The sequence below is a fragment of the Nelumbo lutea genome, chromosome 6 (assembly GCF_056320005.1).
Source record: "Nelumbo lutea isolate HS-2025 chromosome 6, American lotus-T2T, whole genome shotgun sequence".
Taxonomy (NCBI): domain Eukaryota; kingdom Viridiplantae; phylum Streptophyta; class Magnoliopsida; order Proteales; family Nelumbonaceae; genus Nelumbo; species Nelumbo lutea.
In genome coordinates this window covers 62,882,790-62,904,133 of record NC_142689.1, presented here as the reverse complement: position 1 = coordinate 62,904,133, position 21,344 = coordinate 62,882,790, and the positions used below count along the sequence as shown (strand labels likewise).

Genomic DNA, 21,344 nt, shown 5'->3' with positions numbered 1-21,344 from the left:
GTAGGACCGCAGGCTTTCTCCATGCTTCTATCAGATGGACATGAGTGAGATAACGATCTTGTAGCATCGTCATCTGTTGATGAAGAGGAAGAGGAAGAGGAAGAGGTTGGTGAACTATTCCCACAAGTTGATGGAGCAAGGGGGGAGCCTAGAGAACCATCTGTGTGTCGCTCCCTTGAATGTCACCTGGAAAGCTAGACACGTCAAGGTGTTGGAGTACCCATAGAGGAGCATGAATGCTCAAAAGCTTTCCAGGTGGTCATCTGGATTGGTCATTCCATCATGCATCTCCTTTGTGGGAGTCTTGATCTGAGGTGGGAGAGGCTTCAAGGTGATGGAGTCAGTGAAAGCGTCCATTCTATTGCACGAGGGATTTTGACTGATGGAGGTGTCACCTTGGCCCTCCTTCACCTGTATGAGTTCATCTTTCATGTTACCGATCTGCGCCTATAGGTCACCAATTCTCCTATCAATGGGAGCCTGGGCTTTGTCCTAGTCCTCTCGAACGTAGGATGGGCCAGACCAGTTCCCAGAGCTCTTGGAGGTTGGTACGTCCTAGCTCCTTCGGGCCCAACAATTTTTTAGGAGGTCGTGGAGGTCCAATACTAGTGAGGGAGAGGCGTGGCATCGACCTCCAGCCCTTGGGGGAGGACTATAGTTCCAAGAGCTCTCTACACTGTAGTGACATTCGTGGTACGGGACCCAGCCCCCCCCCCCCCCCCCCCGCGTTAGTTGAGGAGGCAAGAAGTCTTTGGTAATGGTTTGTTGGCGCATCAGTTGCTACTGTTAGACAAGGAGGGGTCAGCTTTCGTTGGGCCAAGGGGTGCCGGACCAATGGAGCATGAGTAGACCATCGTCCACTGTACTATCCCTAGCTCCCAATGGAGCGGCTGCCTTGTGGGCAGCCTCTTATTAAGTTCCCCACCTCATCTAGTCTCTGTGTTATGTTATCCAGCCTACCAAGGACCATCCTAAATTGGTCCATTGTGACCAAGTTCTAAGCATTTGAAATGTTATCTTGCTTATCAACCATTGTTGGAAATTTAGTTGTTCTGGAATTACGTTGGTCACTTAGGGAAGTCTTAGCAACATTTCCCATAGACGATGCCAATTGTTGTTGCCAAGGATGGGCCCAAGACAACAAGGTATTTTACATCCTTGGTCGAGGGTTGATGTGCCTGAGGGTGGATGAATTTGAGGGCTGATAAGTCCAACCTGTGAAGGAGAGAGCATGTCAGAGGCCCCGAGTGTTATCCCAAGGGTGGAGTCTTCGACAATCAAGTTAGTCAAGTGTACAAGAGGAGGTTGAACAAGGCCTGATGAGAGAGCTCAGACAAGGTCACCTGAAAGTAAGAGAGCTTAAGAGAAGCAATATGCCAAGTGACCTTACCAATAGAGGGACGCCCCTATTTATACTTGAACTTGCCTGGGATTGGTTGGAGGATGTTAGCAGCAGACGATCAGGATTGCATCCAGCCCTACCGCATGCACCTACATCATTTTGAATAATACATTTTCAAAAAAAAAAATAATACCAACTCTCGATTTCCTACAGTAATTTTTTTGTTTTTTTCCTTACAAATTACAAGAATGTTACTCTCTCTCTCTCTCTCTCGCTTTTTTTTCCATAGAAATTACAAAAATGTCACCGAGGGAAACCTCGGCTGCTAGGGGACCTACAATCAAAGGTAGTCGAGCTCAAACTTCTGAGCTTTTGACTCGAGTGGAGCTCAAGCTCAAGTCTCTAATTCGAATCAAGCTTGAGCTCGATGAAACCTTGGCCACTAAGGGGACCTCGGCTCAACACCTTGACAACTGAGGAAGACCTCAGCTCAGCACCTTACCAACTAAGGGAGACCTCAGCTCGATACCTCTCCTGCTAGGAAAACCTTAGCTCGACATTTCAGCAGTTGAGGGATACCTCAACTCGGCACCAAGGCTATGAGGGAGACCAGTAATCAAAGGTCTCACGAGCCTAATCGAGTGTGTACATAGGGTGTCACCTCAGCTCGACACCTCAGCCACTGAGGGAGACCTCGACTCAGAACCTTGACAACTAATAGAGACCTCAGCTCAGCACCTCGTCTGTTAGGGAAACCTCAGCTCGACACTTCAACAACTGAGGGAGACCTCGACATAGCACCTCAACAATTGAGGAAGACTTTGGTTCAATGCCTCGACTACTAGGGAGACCTCAGCTACTAGGGAGACATGTAATCAAAGGTCTCACGAGCCTAATCGAGTGTGTACATAGAGTGTCACCTCGGCCACTGAGGAAGACCTCAGCTTAGCACCTTGGCTATTGAGGGAGACCTCGACTCAACAACTCGACAACTGAAGAAGATCTTGTTAGACAATGTGTGCCCTTAGCTCCAATCAGAATGATATACATTATGGCATTTAATGTAAATGAATAAAGTACATATTTGATTCATGTTATTATGGTGTGTTTCTATGTAATACCCTTAAACTGGACACTCATGAGACTCGTGTTAGTTTAGAATCTTCACAATCGTTGGATAGACCTAGGGAGATTTATCCTTCCAAGGCTGACGCTAATGTACTGCCAAGTTGGTTGGGGTGGCTTGTCTCAGCTGCCAGGGTTAAACCTGAGGTAAATGCAGTGTGGGTTTTCTTGAAACCCTGAACCAAGCCAGAATTCCAGTATTGCCCTAGACCTTGGAGATAGATAGGCAAAACTGGATTGTTATACCAGACCCCGAGACTCGATTATGATATTGCATTAGGTGTTGGATTGGACTGTCTTTGATATGCCAATCAGTGAGATCCTTAGAAGGGGTCAAAACCTGGGTATGTTGGGACAGTTCGAGAATTCATCTGAGTGGGTGATCATAGTGACAGGATCAGCCCCTTTGTCGGATAAAGTGAATGATCAGGGATGCACTTTCTCTGATGGAAACCAAAACTGCCAGTAGCCAATTTCAACCGTTGAAATTTGTTTTGCAAAATATATTTATATAGAGATATACATATATACACACACTATATATATATATATATATATATATATATATATATATATATATATATATATATATATATATATATATTATGGTTTCAAAATGTTTGCAAAATGTTTTAATTCCCGGGATCCATGTGAGTAGAGAGTGCAGCACTGTACCTTGTAGTCGAGGAGAGGTCCTCTCTTGTCAGGCACTGTTTCATCATTATGGGCTGAGAGGTTAAGTGTAAGACCATTGAGGGTAATACCCGATGGGCTAATCTTGCATCTACCCATAGTCCTTGGGTTTTTATAAGGTGGCTTGACCCAATGACCATTTAGTGTAAATGTTGGGTCCATTAAGAGCCTATGGTGATTGACTCAGGGGTTCACTATCTCCTACAATGAATTTGGCCAGGCCCTATAACAGAGCTAGGGCTAAACCCATGTGGCTGATGTATAGATCAATGTTTGGGTCTCACGCCATACAAGGATATCCAACTGGGCAACAGTTTGGAGAATAAGTGTTAACATGGACTTAATGGGCCTAAAGCCCAATTCGAACGGGCTTAATGAGACTAATTAAAGAGGGGTGGTTCTGGGATTTAGATCAACAGATAGGATAAGGGATTATCCCTATCCACTCAAAGAGTCCAGATCCAAATAGAGATTTGGATCAAGAAACTCCTAATTGGATTAGGAGGGCTGATCTTTGTCTGCATATAAGGTAAGGGATTATCCTTATCTCTTAAAGAGAGTCCATATCCAAATACAAGATTTGGATTAGGAAACTCCTAATGGGATTAGAAGAACCTCTCTTTCAGGCTATAAATAGAGGAGAAGGGCGAACCCCAAATGATCCTTCAAACTTACTAATACAAGAGAGAAGATAGCACACAGTTGGACTGACGCCATCTTCTGTTCTTGCCTTCTCCTGCTATTGCTGCCAGTACCAGTTCGATCTCCACCTGTAGGAGCGATCAAGAAAGGGACCTTTTGGTAGAAAAGGTGATCTGAAGTCATGCTCACTCGCCCCCCACCAGATTCTTGGTGAAGAATCAAGTTCTTGCTTAAGAGCCATCCTGCTGATTTTGCTCCACCCTACGCTATGTCATCTTCAGTGGGAGCAGTTTTTAGTAATCTCCTTGGGCGTGAACACCTTCATTGGGGGTTACAACAACTCCTTATTAGGTATATTTCACTCCTACCTTTTGGTTTCAGATCTGGTATGGTTTATGTTCAAGATTGATCCTTAAAAATGCAGTTTTCTAAAATTGGGAATGTGATTCCCACATGGGAGAGAAAGAAATTTTTGAAATTTCGCCCAACCTACTTGCAAGGTTCAGCCATCCATATGATGGATATCTCATCCCTTCAATTGTATCAGAGCCAGGTTCAAATCTTGATCCAAAATTGGCCAGATCTGAAACTGCGCAAATGGGAAGAAGGCGTTCTACCCGATTTGCGCAGATTGTTGTTTTTTTGGGAAATCGGTTCCCAGATTAAGGGCGATTGATTTGAAATTAAATCCTTTTAAATCTGATTTATATTTAGAATTGTTCTTTATATTTATCTTGATTTATGGGTTGTTCGTACGGTGGAGATCGAAGTCTTGATTGGCAGAAGAAAATTGCGCACCTACTGTTCTGTTCATTCTTGTCTATAATTAATTTCTTTTTTAATTTTTAGATAGAATGCATAGGAATTATTTTTGATGTAATATTATAGAAAATTAGGGTTTTCTATTTTATTTCATTCAAATTCGAAGCAAATCACACAAAAGGAAGGAGTTTCATAGATTAGGGCTCGACTATCTGCGATTTACAGTTTGAGAAATTGCAAATTGCGAACTAACCTCTGTTTTGCAGGGTAGAAGATCTACGAACAGCCCTTGTACTGATTCTTGAATGTCTTTTATCAGTAGTTTAATTTCATATCATAATCTTGAATTAAATCTTGAATTAAAAATCAAACTCTAGACCCATTCGAATCAGATTGGACCAAACTGGTTGAACCGAATCTGTGGTTCGATGGGGGCTGTTCTCAGCCCTAATTTTTCATTATTGGGTCCAGGAGTTGATTGTTAATTGCAAGATATAATTCGGTCCACACCTGTAAAACCCAGTTTTAATGTGTTAAAACTACTTTAGCCCATTAACTAAATAAAAGCTATATGGGCCGAACTGCTCTTTGCAATTCAGCCCATATACCTAGACAATATTAATCAGAAATATTATGGATAATTATGGGCTTTAATTATGGGTTTTGCATATATTAATTGATTGGATCAATTCTGTTTTTCATGTATGTGATGTATGGATGTGTGATTTGCAACGTCCATGGGCCATAAGTACTTGGCCCATGCTGATACGATAGTGGCTCTTGCGCACACCATGGCTGAATGCACATCATTGCCATGGTGCCCTTAAGATCATTGGATGATCTCCCTTCATGGTGGACTCCACGTCAGCTTCCTCCCCCAAGAGGAACCGTATGGAACCTGAGCCGTTTAGGGCCCACCAAAATTTGACTTTATGAAAGTTAGTGGGAGCCACTTTGGTTTGACCTAAATTAAACTAAGGCATAATTTTTGTTCCCTCCGCTGAAATATGAGTGCATGCGAGAGGGAGATTCATATGATAAACTCTCTAAAGGCCTTTCATCATTAGCATGAAGATGAATCATTCAGTAATGAGGAAACACACCATAAAATTGGGTTATCCATTTGCTGTTGGATCTATTGGAATGTTTCATAAGATGATAGGGGCATCATAGACCAGTGTGGGAGGGGCCTATCCTAAAATGGAAGACTCTCTCATGGTACCTTAGCGTTCACGAATATGATGGGTAAGCACTCGTTGGATAGAAAGGTTTAACCTAAAATGTCAATGAACCTTGTCTAACAGAGGCCAAAGGGAAAGCTCATAAGATGAGTGGATATGATCCTTCACAGAAAGGTGGTGGGGTTATGCAGCTGAAACAGTTGGCTCCATGCACCCTGTGTGATTTTCCACATTTCTAGAGACATAATTCGTAGTCTCCGTCAATGAGATAGGAGGGAAATATTAAAGATGAACAAATGGGAATGGAACATAGATTAAAAGCCATATCTATGTAGATAACATGAATCAAATAAGGTTGTGGACAAATATTTACTTTTTATCATAAATGACAAATGGGCAATTCGCTAAATTGTTGGACGACAACAAACTGAAGGGACCAAACTATGCTAACTGGTATCGAAACCTTATATTGGTCCTAATATCAGAAAAATTGGACAAAGTAGCTAAAAACCCATATCTGGAACATCCGGGTGATAGGGCTTCTGAGGCCCGTAGGAGGGACTACCTAGAATGGGAAGAGAAAAATTCTCTTGCCTGCTGCTACATCATTGCATCCTTAGACAATCCGAAACAACAATAGTTCAATCAGATCGAATTGTCCAAGGATATCTTGGACAGTCTGAGGGCGATGTATGAGGAGCATAATCGTTTTACTCATCAAAAGGTCTTGAAACAGTTCATGACCGCGCAGATGTCCAAGAACCAACAGGTTCATGACCATTGCCTTAAGATGATGGGATATATCAATGAACTTGAGGCTCTTAGATCCGAGCTTGACCATGTCACTAAGGTGGATGCCATCCTAAATTCTTTGTCTCCTTCCTTCAATCAGTTTATCATGAACTATAATAGGAACAAGCTAAATGTTAGCATCCAGGAACTTAGTAATATGTTGTAGAGGGCCGAGAAACTTATAAAAAATGATGAGCCCATTGTCATGCTTGTTGAAATTGGAAAATCGGGCAAGAAGAAGAGGAAGACAAAGAGAAAGCCTCAGAAGAAAGCTACTAAGACTAAGAGGCAGGGGAAGGACAAAGCATCAAATGCTTGTCACTTCTGCAAGTAGGCCGACCACTAGAAGAGGAATTGTCCTTAGTACCTGGAATCCAAGAAACAAGGTAATTTCAAATCTTTTGTCATAGAAATCAATCTATTGGTAACTTCTACTTTCTGGTATATTGACTCTGAGGCTTCGACTCATGCGTGTAACTCACTGCAGGTGTTCAGGACAAGTAGAAGATTGAGTGATGGAGAAGTGACTCTTTACTTGGGGACTTCTGCAAGTATTGCAACTACAACTGTAGGAACTGTAGAGTTAATTTTCAAAGATTGAATTATTGTACTAAAAGATTGCCTTTATGTACAGAATTTCAGAAGAAATCTAATTTCTCGGCGATAAAAAGCTTAAGCGCCCAAAGTATGCTGACTGGCACAAAAACCTTATGTTGGTCCTAACTTTAGAAAAGTTAGATAAAGTGGCAAAGAATATTGCACCGAAACGTCCGGGAGACAGGGCTTCATAAGCCCGCAGGAGGGACTTCCAAGAGTGGGAGGAGAAAAACTCCTTAGCTCGTTGTTGTATCATATCCTCTTTAGATAATCCGATACAGAGGCAATTCAATCAGATCAAACTCACCAAAGACATATTGGATAGTCTAAAAACTATGTACGAAGAGTAGAACCGTTCTACTCACCAAAAGGTCCTGAAGCAGTTCATGACCGCGCAGATGACCAAGAGGCACCAAGTGCATGACCATTGTCTTCGAATGATGGGTTACATAAATGAGCTAGAAGCCCTTGGGTCCGAGCTAGATCTGGTGACACAGATAGACACCATTCTTAACTCCTTGCCTCCATCCTTCAATCTGTTCATAATGAACTATAATATGAACAAGTTGAATGTCAGTATTCAAGAGCTCAACAATATATTGCAATGAGCCAAAGAATTGATTAGGAAGGATGAGCCGATAGCCATGCTTGTTGAAGATGGCAAATTAGGCAAGAAGGGGAGGGTAAAGAGGAATCCCCAGAAAAAAGGCCACTAAATCTAAGAAGCAAAAGAAAGACAAGGCTTCTAATGCCTGTCATTTCTGCAAGCAGGTCGGCCACTGGAAGAGGAACTGTCCTATCTACCTAGAATCCAAGAAAGGTAATTTTGAAACTTGTGTCATAGAGACTAATCTACTAGTTACTTTTGTGTCTTGGTGTGTTGACTCTGGGGCTTCAACTCATGCGTATAATTCACTGCAGGGGTTCAAAATAAGCAGAAGGCTGAGTGAAGGACAAGTGACACTTTACTTGAGGACTTCTGCAAGTGTTGCAGCTACGGCGATAGGAACCGTAGAATTAGTCTTTAGAGAATGAATACTTGTACTTAAGGATTGTCTTTATGTACAAAACATAAGAAGAAATTTGATTTCTGTTTCTAAACTGTGTGCTGATGGATATACTGTCTATTTTAGTAATATGATTACTATTAATAGGAACAATAAATTCATCGCATGCAGGGAACTGGAGAACGGTCTCTATGTTCTTTATCCTTCTCTAGAAACTAACTTAACCAAAACTACGTCAGTTGAAATCCTCAAGAAAATGAATCATGATATAGTTATTCCTACGTGCTTGTGGCATTACCGACTTGGCCATATTGGTATTGACTGAATCACAAGGCTAATAAAGGATGGTCCTTTGGATTTTCTAAGCGTAGAAGATCTTCCCACTTGTGAGCCTTTCCTCCAAGGTAAGATGTCAAAACGGCCATTTAACGATAAGCCTAAAAGATGTACAGGCACTCTTGACCTTATACATATTGATGTATGTGGTCCCCTGAGTGTTAAGACTCATAACCAACATGTGTATTTCATCACCTTCACCGATGATTATTCACGATATGGTTACGTGTACCTAATGAGACAGAAGTTTGAATCCTTTGAAAAGTTCAAGGAGTTTAGAAAAGAAGTCGAGAAACAGTTAGGGAAAAAATTAGGGCCCTTCGATCAGATCGAGGTGGCAAATATCTCTCTGGCGAAGTCAATGACTACTTGAAGGTCAATGGGATAATATCATAATTAGCTCCTCCTGCAACACCACAACTTAATGGTGTTTCAGAGAGGAGGAATAGGAAATTGTTAGACATGGTCCGGTCACTTCTTATACACTCAGAATTACCCACATCCTTTTGGGGATATGCATTAGAGACTGCTATCTACATGCTAAATCAGGTTCCAACCAAATCAGTTCCGAAAACTCCAAACAAACTTTGGACCAGAAATAAACCAAGTGCCAGACAATTGAAGATTTGGGGTTGTCCTGCACACGTTAAAAGAATGAGTGTGGACAAGTTGGAATCCAAGACCATCCATTGCCTATTTGTAGGCTACCCAAAGGATTCGGTAGGTTATCTATTCTATGACCCAAGTGAGCAGAAAGTGTTCTATAGTCAAAATGCTCAGTTCTTAGAGACCGATTACATCCTGGACACCCATTGTTATGAAATAGTTATTGATGAGGAGAGCTCAGGAGTAGTGGGAGATGTCCCACAAGTTCCAGGTAGTGACCAACCTAGAAGATCCACCTGGGTATCCAGACCACCAGTCCATTATGGTTATGACCAGGATAGTTACCTGGTGGAAGCCTTGACTAGTGAGGAGGATCCCGTGACTTACGCGGAACCTATGTTGAACATTGATTCCCAGAAGTGGGTGGAGGCCATGAGATCCGAGATGGACTCGATGGAGGCCAATGGAGTCCGGACTCTAGTATATCCGCCCTCTGGGGTAAAAGCAATCAGCTGCAAATGGATCTATAAGAGGAAGAAGGGCCCCGATTGCAAAGTTGAGACATTCAAAGCTCGTTCGGTGGCGAAAGGGTATAATCATAAAGAAGGCATCGACTATGAGGAAACCTTTTTGCCTATGGCCATACTGAAAGACATTAGGATCCTGCTAGCTGTAGCAGCATATCAAGACTACAAGATATGGAAAATGGGTGTCAAAACTGTGTTCTTGAATGGAGATCTTAGTGAAGATATCTCCATGCAGCAGCCGCAAGGCTTCATTGTTGTTGGTCAGTAACACATGGTATGTAAACTTAATAGATCCATATATGGACTTAAGCAAGCTTCTAGGAGTTGGAACATCCGTTTTGACTCTGCCATCAAATCATTTGACTTTGAGCAGAATCCAGATGAGACTTGTGTTAACAAGAAGTCCAGTGGGGATAAGGTCACCTTCTTAGTGTTGTATGTGGATGATATCCTACTCATTGGGAATGATGAAGGAATGTTGACTTCAGTCAATGTGTGGATTTCACAGCAATTCTCCATGAAAGATCTTGGAGAAGCCTCCTATATACTGGGTCTTTGACTCTATAGAGATAGATCGAAGCGGATAATAGGATTATCCCAACTTGCTTACATTGACAAAATTGTCAAAAGGTACAACATGGAGAACTCCAAGAAAGGAAGCGTTCCTTTCAGGCACTGAATCACTCTCTCCAAGAAGATGTCTCCCAAGACTTTTGAGGAGATTGAGGGCATGAAATACATTCCATATGCCTCAGTCGTAGGGAGCATTATGTATGCCATGTTGTGCACTCGCCATGACATCGCTCAGGCGGTGAGTGTGGTAAGCAGGTTCCAGACCAACCCAGGGTAGGAGCATTGGACTGCTGTGAAGAACATACTCAAATACCTTCGAAGGACAAAAGAGTTTTGTCTTCTATTCGATAGGATCGTGTGCTATTTGCTGGAAAAGTAGCAAATAGGGGTCCACAACAGACTCCACGACCGAAACTGAGTACATTGCCGCAAGTGAAACTGCCAAGGAAGCCGTATGGATGAAAAAGTTCACTCACGAATTAGGAGTGGTTCCGTCCAGCACATCACCCATCCCATTGTTGTGTGACAACAGTGGAGCGATTGCCCAGGCTAAGGAGCCTCGAGCCCATTCGAAGTCGAAGCACATCGAGAGAAGTACCATGTACTGCGAGAGATTGTTGGTAGAGGGGACATCCTAATTCAGAGGATAGCATCAGCGGATAATGTGGCAGACACATTGACTAAGCCACTCACACAGAAAGTGTTTGAGAAACACATGGAAAGCATGGGACTCTGGCTTGTACCAGATTGGACATAAGTGCAAGTGGGAGCTATTAGACAGTTTTGTATGCCCTTAGCTCCAATTAGTTTTGATGTACTTTTGACATTTATTGTAAATAAATAAAGTGCATGTTTGATTAAGGTTGTGTGGGGAGATTTAGAATGTTCACAACCGTTGGATAAGTCTGGGGAGATTTATCTTGCCAAGGCTGACACTGGTGTGCTGCTAAGTGTTGGGGTGGCCCATCTCATTCGCTAGGGTGAGACCCAAGGTCCATGCAGTGTAGGATTAATTGAATCTTAGAACTGGACCAGATTTCTAGTATTGCCCTAGACCTTGGAGATTGATGGGCAAAACTGGAAAGTTACACCTGACCCCTAGACTTGATTATGATACTGCACTAGGTAGCGGATTGGGCTATCTTTGATATGCCAATCGGTGAGATCCTTAGAGGGGATTAAAACTTGGGTATGTTGGGATGGGTCATGAACCCATATGAGTGGGTGATCATAGTGACAGGATCAGCTCATTTGCCGAACAAAGGTAATGATCGGGGATGCACTCTCTCTGATGGAAACCAAACTGTCAGCAGTTGATCTCAATCGTTGGAATTTTGTTTTGCAAAATTTATATATAAGATATATAGATATATACGATTTCAAAATGTTTGCTAATGGTTTTAATCCCCGGGGTCCATAGTAGTAGAGAGTGTAACACTGTTCCTTGCAGCCGAGGGAGAGGTCATCTCTTGTCGGGCAGTGTTTGATCATTATGGGCCGAGAGGTTGAGTGTAAGGCCATTTAGGGTTATACCTGATGGGCTAATCTTGCATCTGCCCACAGTCCCAGGATTTTTATAAGATGGCTTGGCCCAGGAATCACTTAGTATAAGTGTTGGGCCCATAGAGTCCATGTGATGGGCTCAAGGGGTTCACTGGGCTTTCTAGTGAATTCGGATAGGCCTTGTAACAAAGGCTGGTCCGAACCCATGTCGCTGATGTGTAGATCAATGCTTGGGTCCCACGTCATACAAAGAAGCCCAACTAGGCAGCATTTTGGAAGCCTATTTCAAACTAGGGTGATTTGATCAGTTGCTTAAAAGGGCGGATATGAGATTAGGTCAAGCCAAAAAGGATTGGGTCTTAACCTTATCCACTCATAGAGACCATTGAGGGTAATACCTGATGGGTTAATCTTGCATCTACCCATAGTCCTTGGGTTTTTATAAGGTGCCTTGACCCAATGACCATTTAGTGTAAATGTTGGGCCCATTAAGAGCCCATGGTGATGGAATTCGGCCAGGCCTTGTAACAGAGGTTGGGCTGAACCCATGTGGCTGATGTATAGATCAATGTTTGGGTCTCACACCATACAAGGATATCTAACTGGGCAGCAGTTTGGAGAATAAGTGTGCACATGGACTAATGGGCCTAAAGCCCAATTCGAACTGGCTTAATGAGATTAATCAAAGAGGGGCGGTTGTAGGATTTAGATCAGCAGATAGGATAATGGATTATCCCTATCGACCCAAAGAGTCCAGATCCAAATAGAGATTTGGATCAAGAAACTCCTAATTGGATTAGGAGGGCTGGTCTTTATCTACAGATAAGATAAGGGATTATCCTTATCTCTTAAAGAGAGTCCAAATCCAAATACAAGATTTGGATTAGGAAAATCCTATGGGATTAGGAGTTTATCCTTATTTAAGCATGGTTTCAAAATGTTTGCAAATTGTTTCAATTCCTGGGATCCATGTAAGTAGGGAGTGCAGCACTGTTCCTTGCAGCCGAGGGAGAGGTCCTCTCTTGTCGGGTAGTGCTTGATCATTATGGGATGAGAAGTTAAGTGTAAGGCCATTTGGGATGATACCTGTTGGGCTAATCTTGCACCTGCTCATAGTCCCTGGGCTTTTATAAGATGGCTTGGCCCAGGGACCACTTAGTGTAAGTGTTGGGCCCATAGGGTCCAGGTGATGGGCTCACAGGGTTCACTGGGCTCTCTAGTGAATTCGGCCAGACTTTGTTACAAAGGCTAGGCCGAACCCATGTGGCTAGTGTGTAGGTCAATGCTTGGGTCCAACACCATACAAAGAATCCCAACTGGGCAGCAGCTTGGAAGATATTTGAGCACATAACCTTATTGGACGTAAAGCCCATCTCAAACTGGGCTGATTTGATCTGTCACTATTAAGGGGCAGATCTGAGATTAGGATGAGCCCAAAAGCTTATCTAATATGTAGATATGATTAAGAAGAGTTCTAATCCAAATACAGATTTGGATAAGGGCAACTCCTGATATGATCAGGAGATCTTTTTCTTAATCATTAAGCAATTGGAAGAAACCCTATTCGAATTACAAGAATTTGAACCCTAGTGAAATAGAACACACACTCTGCAGTTTTGTGAGATAGGATCTCAAAAACCCTAAAGAAGAAAAGCAGTTCGCCACCTATTCTCTAGTTTCCTCCTGTTACAGCCGCCACCATCTGTCACAGTTCGTTTTCTCTGTTGGAGAAAGATCAAGAAAAGTTCTTGATATCAGTCTTGGTTGAAAGGATGATTCGGTTTGGTGTTCATTGTCATCCAAAGGATTCTTGTGAAGGATTCAGTGTAGGACGCACCCAATTGGTTCTGTTCCACAGTTGCTGTGTCATCTTCAGTAGGAGCAGATCTCGGTGCCTTCTTTGGGTGTGAACACCAACTTTGGGAGATATTATTTCTCTAGATCATGTATAATTACTCCATTTTCTTTTTGGTTCAGATCTGGTTCAGTTCTGGTTCAAATAGGATCCTTGAATCTTGATTCTAAAATTAGGGAATGCGATTCCAAGTTGAAAGGTAGGTAAAAAATTTATTTTGAAATTCGCCCACCCATTCCGCATATGTTTTGGCTTCCATACAATGGATACTACCGAATCTTTCAAAGATAGCTTACCTAAGGAGTGGTGCTACTTATTTATACTTGATCCTGCTTGGAATTTGTTATCAGTGGACGGCCAAGATGCAATCCGAACCATGCCATGCATCACCATCCTTGGCCTGCCATGTGCGCGTACATCATTTGCCCCCCCCCCTCTCGAGGTTGTGGTGGAGGTCTAAGTGGGGACCTCAGCTTCGGTTGAAGAGAGTGTAATGTCATTACTAGGAGGCGCTAAGTGGCGTGTTCTAGAGAGGAGACAGATGCTTCGACTCAGAAGCATGGATGCGTATGCTTCGGCTTTGGCTTTATCAGAGAGCTCAAAAGCGTGGAGACGTCAACTTAGGCTTCAGAGGGCTTCCCTTACCTTGGTGGCAGCTACTTTTTTGATGGATTCGTCTCTTGAGAAAGTAAAGGAGGGCCAAGGTCTCAGTATCGTACTTTATACGGGTATGAGATGCATGTGCCCTCCTACCATGTGCTCATAGAAGTATCAGTGAAATTGAGTGTAGGTCAGGTGTCAACGTCAGCTAGTTGTTGTCATGTGAGGTATGGGCAACGAATCGGCTTGCCATGGTCGTGTACAAGACAAGTGATGATGTCGACAACTAGTAGCCATACACAGGATGGGTCTCGGTGTCGGGTAGTGACCGTACACTCGATGGGTCTCAGTGTCGATTAGTCATAACCGTACACAAGATGAGTATCGAGTCGTGATCGTACGCGAGACGAATGTCGGGTCAACTGAGCTAAGTTGCCTCTAGTTCAGAGTTGATGAGCAAATTGTTTGACTCACCCGACGCCGCTTTGTCTTCTTGAGATGAATTGACACATATCAAACGTCAATTCTAATTGTCAGGTCAGTCACTCCATGGACATTGAATCGAAGACGATCTAGGCTTTCCATTTTCCTTTGAAAAGGTCATTGGTCAAGACAGTCACCACCATTTGTCTTCTTCATCTTGAACCTTCAGAGATCTCGATCATTATCTTTAACCACCCTTTAACTTTCAGAGACCTCGTCCACTAAGTAAAGAATATGACCTTAGCCATGTCTTATTCTGACTTTGGTCTTGAGTGCTACAATCTCCCTAACTTGTCAAGTGCGAGCTTACCTCGTACCACCACGCCAGTCAGCAGTAGTGATAGCTATGGTAGTGAGTCCAAGGGCCTGCCTCCGAGGCCTGAGATCCAGGTATTGAAGGAGAGGACTTCTCCTATAGGCGTCGAGTGTAGCCATTGGGGCGATGACTCTCCTAATGAAAGTGCAGTGGTCGAGGGATGGCGAAGGTGCCTTAGGGTCACCCGAAGTGGTGGAGGGCAATGAGGCTGAAGAGTCAAGCCCTAGACGCGTAGTCGAGGCTATGGCCCAAGGTGTAGAGCTAATGCATTATCCACACTCCGAGTTGGATAGCTTAGCTTAGCATAGAGCAAGTGAGGGCTCTTGCTAAGAAGTATCACATTCCGAGGGGATATACGCTAAGAGTCCCTGATACTAATGATCGATCGTGGCAGCCAGAATTGGGTGAGGTGTGCGTGCACGTGCACTATCTTTAGTTTGGCCTCAGGTTCCCCTTCCTCCCATCATCCCCGAGTTGTTGAGGTGTTACAACATCTCATAAAGTCAGTTGACCCCCAATGTCATCAGGACCATTATCGTCGTGTAATGGTGATGGCTCGACTCTGAGGCATCAACTTGACTAAGAAGGTGTTTCGATGCATATTCAACCCGAGGCAGTATTCCTCTAAGGCGGGTATATACTATTTCTAGGCCCGTCATGGAAGGGTGGTCGACAACCCGTCGTCCGTGCACAACTAGAAGAAGAAATTCTTCTTCATGTCCTGTCTAGAGGGCTGGTCGTTCAGGCATCTTGTTATGCTATCGGATTGTACGATAAGGTAGAGATCCTCATGCAGTAGTTGAGGATCTCTAAGGAGAAGAAGGAGCAACTGGAAGTCCGGGTGGCCAAAGCGGAGAGTGGCCGAGAGGCAATCATCACGGCCAAATGGGAGGAGTGTGACCTAAGGAAGGTCCTAGAGCCCAAGGTCTCCACCAAGGCCTGTGCTTTGATTCCAGGTCTTGGTTGGTACTGTAGGTCAAATTCAGACTGCTCAATAGCCCATTTGGCTGGCCAACCCAAGGTCTTAGGTTTGGAGAGGACAAACTTGAGGGGTTAGCTGGTCAATACAGTGACGTTATGGGCTTGAGTTTCTTGCTCGATACCACCAGGGTAAAAGCTAAGTTCTCCACTTTGGGGAAGCGGGCCCAATGCCATAAAGGACCTTGATGACATAGTAGATAGGCCTATGCACTCCTTCTCTCACTAGAATAGAACTAACGGCCTCGTCCCCGGCCGAGAGGTACAGGAACACTGTGTCTCCTGGTAGCAACCGAGTGAGTAGAGGGGGCGAGGCGAGGTAAGACTTTAGCTCATCAAAGGCTCATTGGCATTCTTCGGTCCACTAGGAGTCCTTTAGTTTCTTGATGTCTTGGAAGAAGTGCAGGCAACAGTCGGCCGACTTTGACATGAATCGGCTGAGGGCAATGGTGTGTCCGGAAGCGCATCGTTAAACACCCCGAAACACAAGTTTAAACATTTATAATTGTTATCGTTTCTCAAACAACTATTAACGTAGTAAATGGGTAAGAACGGGTCGTATCCATACGGAAGCGAGGAAAAATTAATACATACTCAAATCCAGACAAGAGAGCACGAGAGGGAAGCGCAGAAATATAAAAATTAATTAATTAAACTGAGAAAAATATAGCATTCAAAGAGTACTGAAAGTTAAAAGTGCAAAAACATAAATAAATATAGAAATATATTGACAAAAAGAAATAAAAATCTATAATCCGATCAGAGGTAGTAGTCTCCAGATCTCTCCTTTGACCCTCAAACTTCTCAAGTTGGGCCTTCCATCTTACCTGGCTGAATTGCATATCTGCAGAAAATAAAATGAAGACCAAACGGAATGAAAATAAATTATGAAAAGTAAATAACGAAACTGGAATTAAAAGAACATAAATTAAAACTAAAATAAAGTAAAAGTGGTTGGGATCCGATTCCAAAGGTGGCAGTAGTGGCTTTGGCAAACTACAAGTAGGGACCCCTCTTCTTGACTGGGCATCCTCCTCTTCCTCTACCCTTGAACTTCTCAAGATCAACCTTCTGTCTTACCTGGGGGCAGAACCCAACCCTTTCTCATGGGCCCTCGGATTCTTTTTATAGAGAACGGTGGACACAACTAGGATTAGAGAGAAAGAGGGGGCGACAACTGGGTTTTAGCAAAGTTATGGGCGCCCTAGGGTTTCTAATGGAGGGTTAGGATAGTTTTGGGGTGATCCTAAGGCTGAGAATAGATGGAGAGGGTGCCCAATATTATGTAGGGCTGAGATTTGGGTGCCGAGAAATGAATGAAGGTGATTGAATCGCCTAGGGTTGAAAGGTAGAGATTAGAAGAGGTGGGTGGCACCCTAGAGTGGATGGTCGAGATATAAGATGGAGTGAAGAGATGAGGTCTAGTGGTTGGGGCTGAATGGTGAGGATTAGCAGTTAGGTGGCACCCTAAGGTTTAAAAGCTACAAAAGGAGTGGCTTAGAATGAGTGGTTGAGATTAAAAGAGATCGAGGGTGGAGATTAAACACGTAGGGGCGGCTAGGGTTTGATAAGAGTGAAAAGAATGGGTAAAAAGTTGCCCTAGGGTAGGAGCTTGCTAATACAGTAGGAGGGGCATCAAATTGGGTTTGAGCATATAGGAGGCTCCCTCCTGCTCTTAGCTTTTCACAAAAACACCCCCTCTCTCAGCTAGACTTCACACCAGCTTCCCAAAAACTACATTTCAGCAACATAACTTCCCTAATTTTCCATAGAATTTGCAGAGAGACCCTTAGATGTCACAACATTGAATTTAACTGGGAAAATGGCATACTTTGACTATTCTAAGGCCAAAAATACCCCTAAAATGATGCCCTTAAGGCATCAAAATGTAGAGTTATCACACCCCCAACTTAAGCATTGCTAGTCCCTTAGCAATGCAGCCTTAAAATTACACTGAGCATAGAGATCCTTCCCATCTCAAGATCATCCCTAACAAAATTAGTCAACCATCCTGATTCCAGTATTCTCAAACTTTGTATAGATCGGTATTAGGCTTTAGGGGTAAAACTGTCTTGTTTTGAATATTACAAAAAATTGGCTTAAAAATCTTATTTACCCTTTCATTTGTAGTTGAGATTGATTTTTTTTTGAAAATCAAACGTGTATTCTTCTTATCATTTTTTACAATGGATTTGTACCCCTGAACTTGATTTGCACACTTATTTCTAATGTTACCTTCCACTGTTTGACGCGATTCTTGACACCCGCCTTAGGTGAAGAGACCTAGTTATTAAGTGTTAGGTGAGTGTCTTTGGCATTCTCTTTCCTGTTTGACGTGAATCTCGACACTTGACTTAGGTGAAGAGACTCAGTTACTAAGTCTAGGGTGTCCATTAACCTTTTATTGTTCTTTTTTTTTTTTGCAACATTATTCACGGCAGACAACTGTTTCTAACAATTTAAAGAATTTTTGTCTAATTTCTCCATCTTTTTCTTCTTATCTTGGCAGGGGCAAATTGGGAGTATTTTCCAATTTCTAAATGGTTTTGATAATATTCAAATGAAACCAATTTTGACTCCTATCACTTGCTACCAATTTCTATAAAATTCGATATTCTTTTATCAATTTCCTCAACTTTTTCTGTTTGGGAATCTCTTTTAATGAAAAAGAATTAAAAATTTTTCAGTGAAATTTTAATTCTACATATTTAAAGGCTTAGCTTCAATTTTTTTTCATTTCTCTCTCTCTCTTTCCTCACCCCCAACTTAAATGCCATTGTCCCCAATGGCATGACTAGAATGATGGAAAGAGGATTTGGGCTAAAGGGAACAATGAATAGGGTTTTCCTGAGGGATTCAAGGTCTGTCACTTGGTCTCGAGTCAAGAAAAGAAACAAAAATTCTAACACTGTAGACAAAAATCAACTAAAAACTACGTTGGGTTGCCTCCCAACCAGCGCTAAGTTTAACGCCTCCAGCTAGACACATTCACGCACTTTCATTATCTAAAAACGTTAACCTAACTTAGAGGCACTAGAAATGTTTAAGCAGACTTCCTGCTCCCCTAATGAAATGTCCATTTCTCTCGATTTACAGTTTGTATTAGTCGTTGCTAGAAACGAACATCGTAAGATTATTGGATATGGTTCAGTTCCTCAGTTGGGATTATGTCTAGGATGTTAAAATCCACTGGGAAGTGACAACACTCTTCCCTAACAATAACTTCCTCAATAACACTTCAAGGAGACTTGACTGACCAATCAACGAGTTATAGAATTACCGGGCTAGGTTTTAACTCGTCGATCCTGAACCTATCATAAATTGACCGAAGCATATTTATACTGACCCCAAGATCCAGTAGAGCCTGATCGAAGATGATTCCAAAGATGACATAGCTTATGAGAGATCAGGATCTTTCATTTTTTGGGGAAAGTGGTTTAGGAGTGCTATACTAACATCTGCCGAGAGCATTATTCTTTGTGGGGCAGATCGTGGCTCCACAATTTGAGTACAGAGCTTTTTTAAAAACTTGGCATAGGTTGGGACATGTTGGATCGCGTCGATGAGAGGGAAGCTAATATGAACTTCCTTGCTCTCCTCATTGTGAGTCTCTTTTTTCTTTCACATCGACCAGACTATGAATGAAATTGGAAAGGGAACTACAAGTTGGTTCACTAAAGATTCTTCTCCTGAAGTTTCCTTTCCTTCTTCTTTCCCCCCCCTCCCAACTTAGGGTATTCCTGCTCCTTTTCTTCTTCATTATCTCACGTTTTCTCATACGAGTCCTCTAACATCCTCCCACTCATTTAGGTTGTAACAACTTTGGCATTTTCAAGTTGAGGGTTCTTAGGAGATAGTTGAATTTGTTGTGGAGAAAAACCCGGTGGTTGATTACTAGGAGTCACAATTGATTGACTCGGTATTTGCCCTACTTCTTTCCTCGCCTTGACTTTAGATAACCATCCTATTTGGCTCTCTAATCTATCGATGGACTGTTGATGATTTAGGATCAACTACTGAAGCTGAATGAATTGGTCATCTACTGTACGGGCTTGAGGAGGTTGTGGGTGAGCTTGATAAGCTTGAGCCAGTTGATTCCTAGGGTACATCTACTGGAATTGGTTTTGTACTTGTGGCCTCTGAAATTGCTGGTTCATGGAGTTAAATGATGTTGATATTGTTGGCACTGTCTGTAGGTTTGATGAGACTTAGAAGAACCTTATTTTGTCCCTTTAATTTCATCATTTTACACTACTTTAGCACTTAAACGCACTCATTACTCTTGTATTTCGATTCAGGGCAATAAAGAAGGCAATTGGAAGGAAACAAGCCAATTCGGGTGATTTTGCACAATTTTAGCGACAGTCAGTGATATGGGCCTAACGCACAATTTCAGACTCCGGATTGGGCAATTCAAGAAGCATTAGAAAGAAGAAAGAAAGGCCCACAACTTTTGTGTTTTAGGTTTTGACTGATTCGGTCCTCATCGAGTACGAAACCAGGCCCAAAGTCGGAGCAAGTTCCTAGCTAGGCCCATTTAACAGCTGAAGCCCAACTCGCAGAAGAACCTAGAAGCAGCCCAAGTAGCAGAGAAGCCCAATTCGGATGCAAGAGTCTAGAATCTTAATTCGAATGTAATCTCCCAAGAGGGAGAGAGTCTTATTAGATCTAAACTTTGAATGTAATCCTATAAGAATAAGAAGGTTGGAGATTATATAAGAGATAGGATAGGATTAGTTCAAAGAAGATCAAGACTCCCTAAAGATAAGATGATCTCCTAGAAGGAGTTGGAAAACAGCCATCTCCTTTAGCTATATAAAGAGGGGGGCGAACCAGCTCTAGCATGACTCATTCCAAGATCCAAGAGATCATCAAGAGGCCAAGAAGCTCAAGAAAGTAGCTCGGCTATGGAGAAGAAAGGCATGGAGATTGCGCAGATCATGAGTAGTTAAGCTTCTTTTTCTAGTTCAAGGGGGGAGGTTCGATTGTGTCATTGTGAGGTTCTGTAGTTACTTTATTTTTTTGCTTTCTAATTCAAGTATTCATTGATTCTTGTGCATATTTTTAGTGGATATTAATGTTAATTAGTTTGACAAACTGAATTAATGTTGATTTTCCTACTGCTATCCATGATTTCGGTGATCCGTAATTGTCACGAATAATGGTACAAGTAGCAATTAGGTTGACATCTTTTTGGGTCAATTGTTCGTGACAGCCTTTGACCAATGTTTTAACATGGTTCAACCTAAAAGGAATCGATGGAACAAGATTCAGTAATTGCAACTATCTCAATTATTGTTATTTTGGTTTAACTGTTTTCACAAATCTTAATGCTATCCCTGTTTAACATGGAACGCTATCGTACCTAGTTGAGTGGTGATAAGTGTTGATCGAATGTTGGGTTTGGTCAACTGAATTAGGAAAAC

At 42.5% G+C, this 21,344-nt stretch overlaps 1 protein-coding gene and 1 long non-coding RNA gene across 3 annotated transcripts in view; both read left to right on the top strand.

The window, feature by feature from the left end:
* The window catches only part of LOC148849223 (ubiquitin carboxyl-terminal hydrolase 14-like), a 58,780-nt gene that overhangs the window by 31,377 nt on the left and 6,059 nt on the right, over positions 1–21,344 (top strand). Inside the window, exon 3 of one of the 2 annotated variants that reach the window (XM_088949109.1) lies at positions 20,217–20,340. The exons of the other annotated variant lie outside the window; for it this stretch is intronic. Within the exon in view, the coding sequence (XP_088805235.1) occupies positions 20,217–20,224 (8 nt within the window). The 3' untranslated portion in view covers positions 20,225–20,340. Of the gene's footprint in view, positions 1–20,216; positions 20,341–21,344 lie in introns of those variants that run through there. 2 annotated transcript variants of the gene reach the window in all.
* LOC148849224 (uncharacterized) lies at positions 6,787–7,209 on the top strand. Its single transcript, XR_016100595.1, has 2 exons — positions 6,787–6,923; positions 7,025–7,209. It is a non-coding gene; the product is annotated as an uncharacterized LOC148849224 (long non-coding RNA).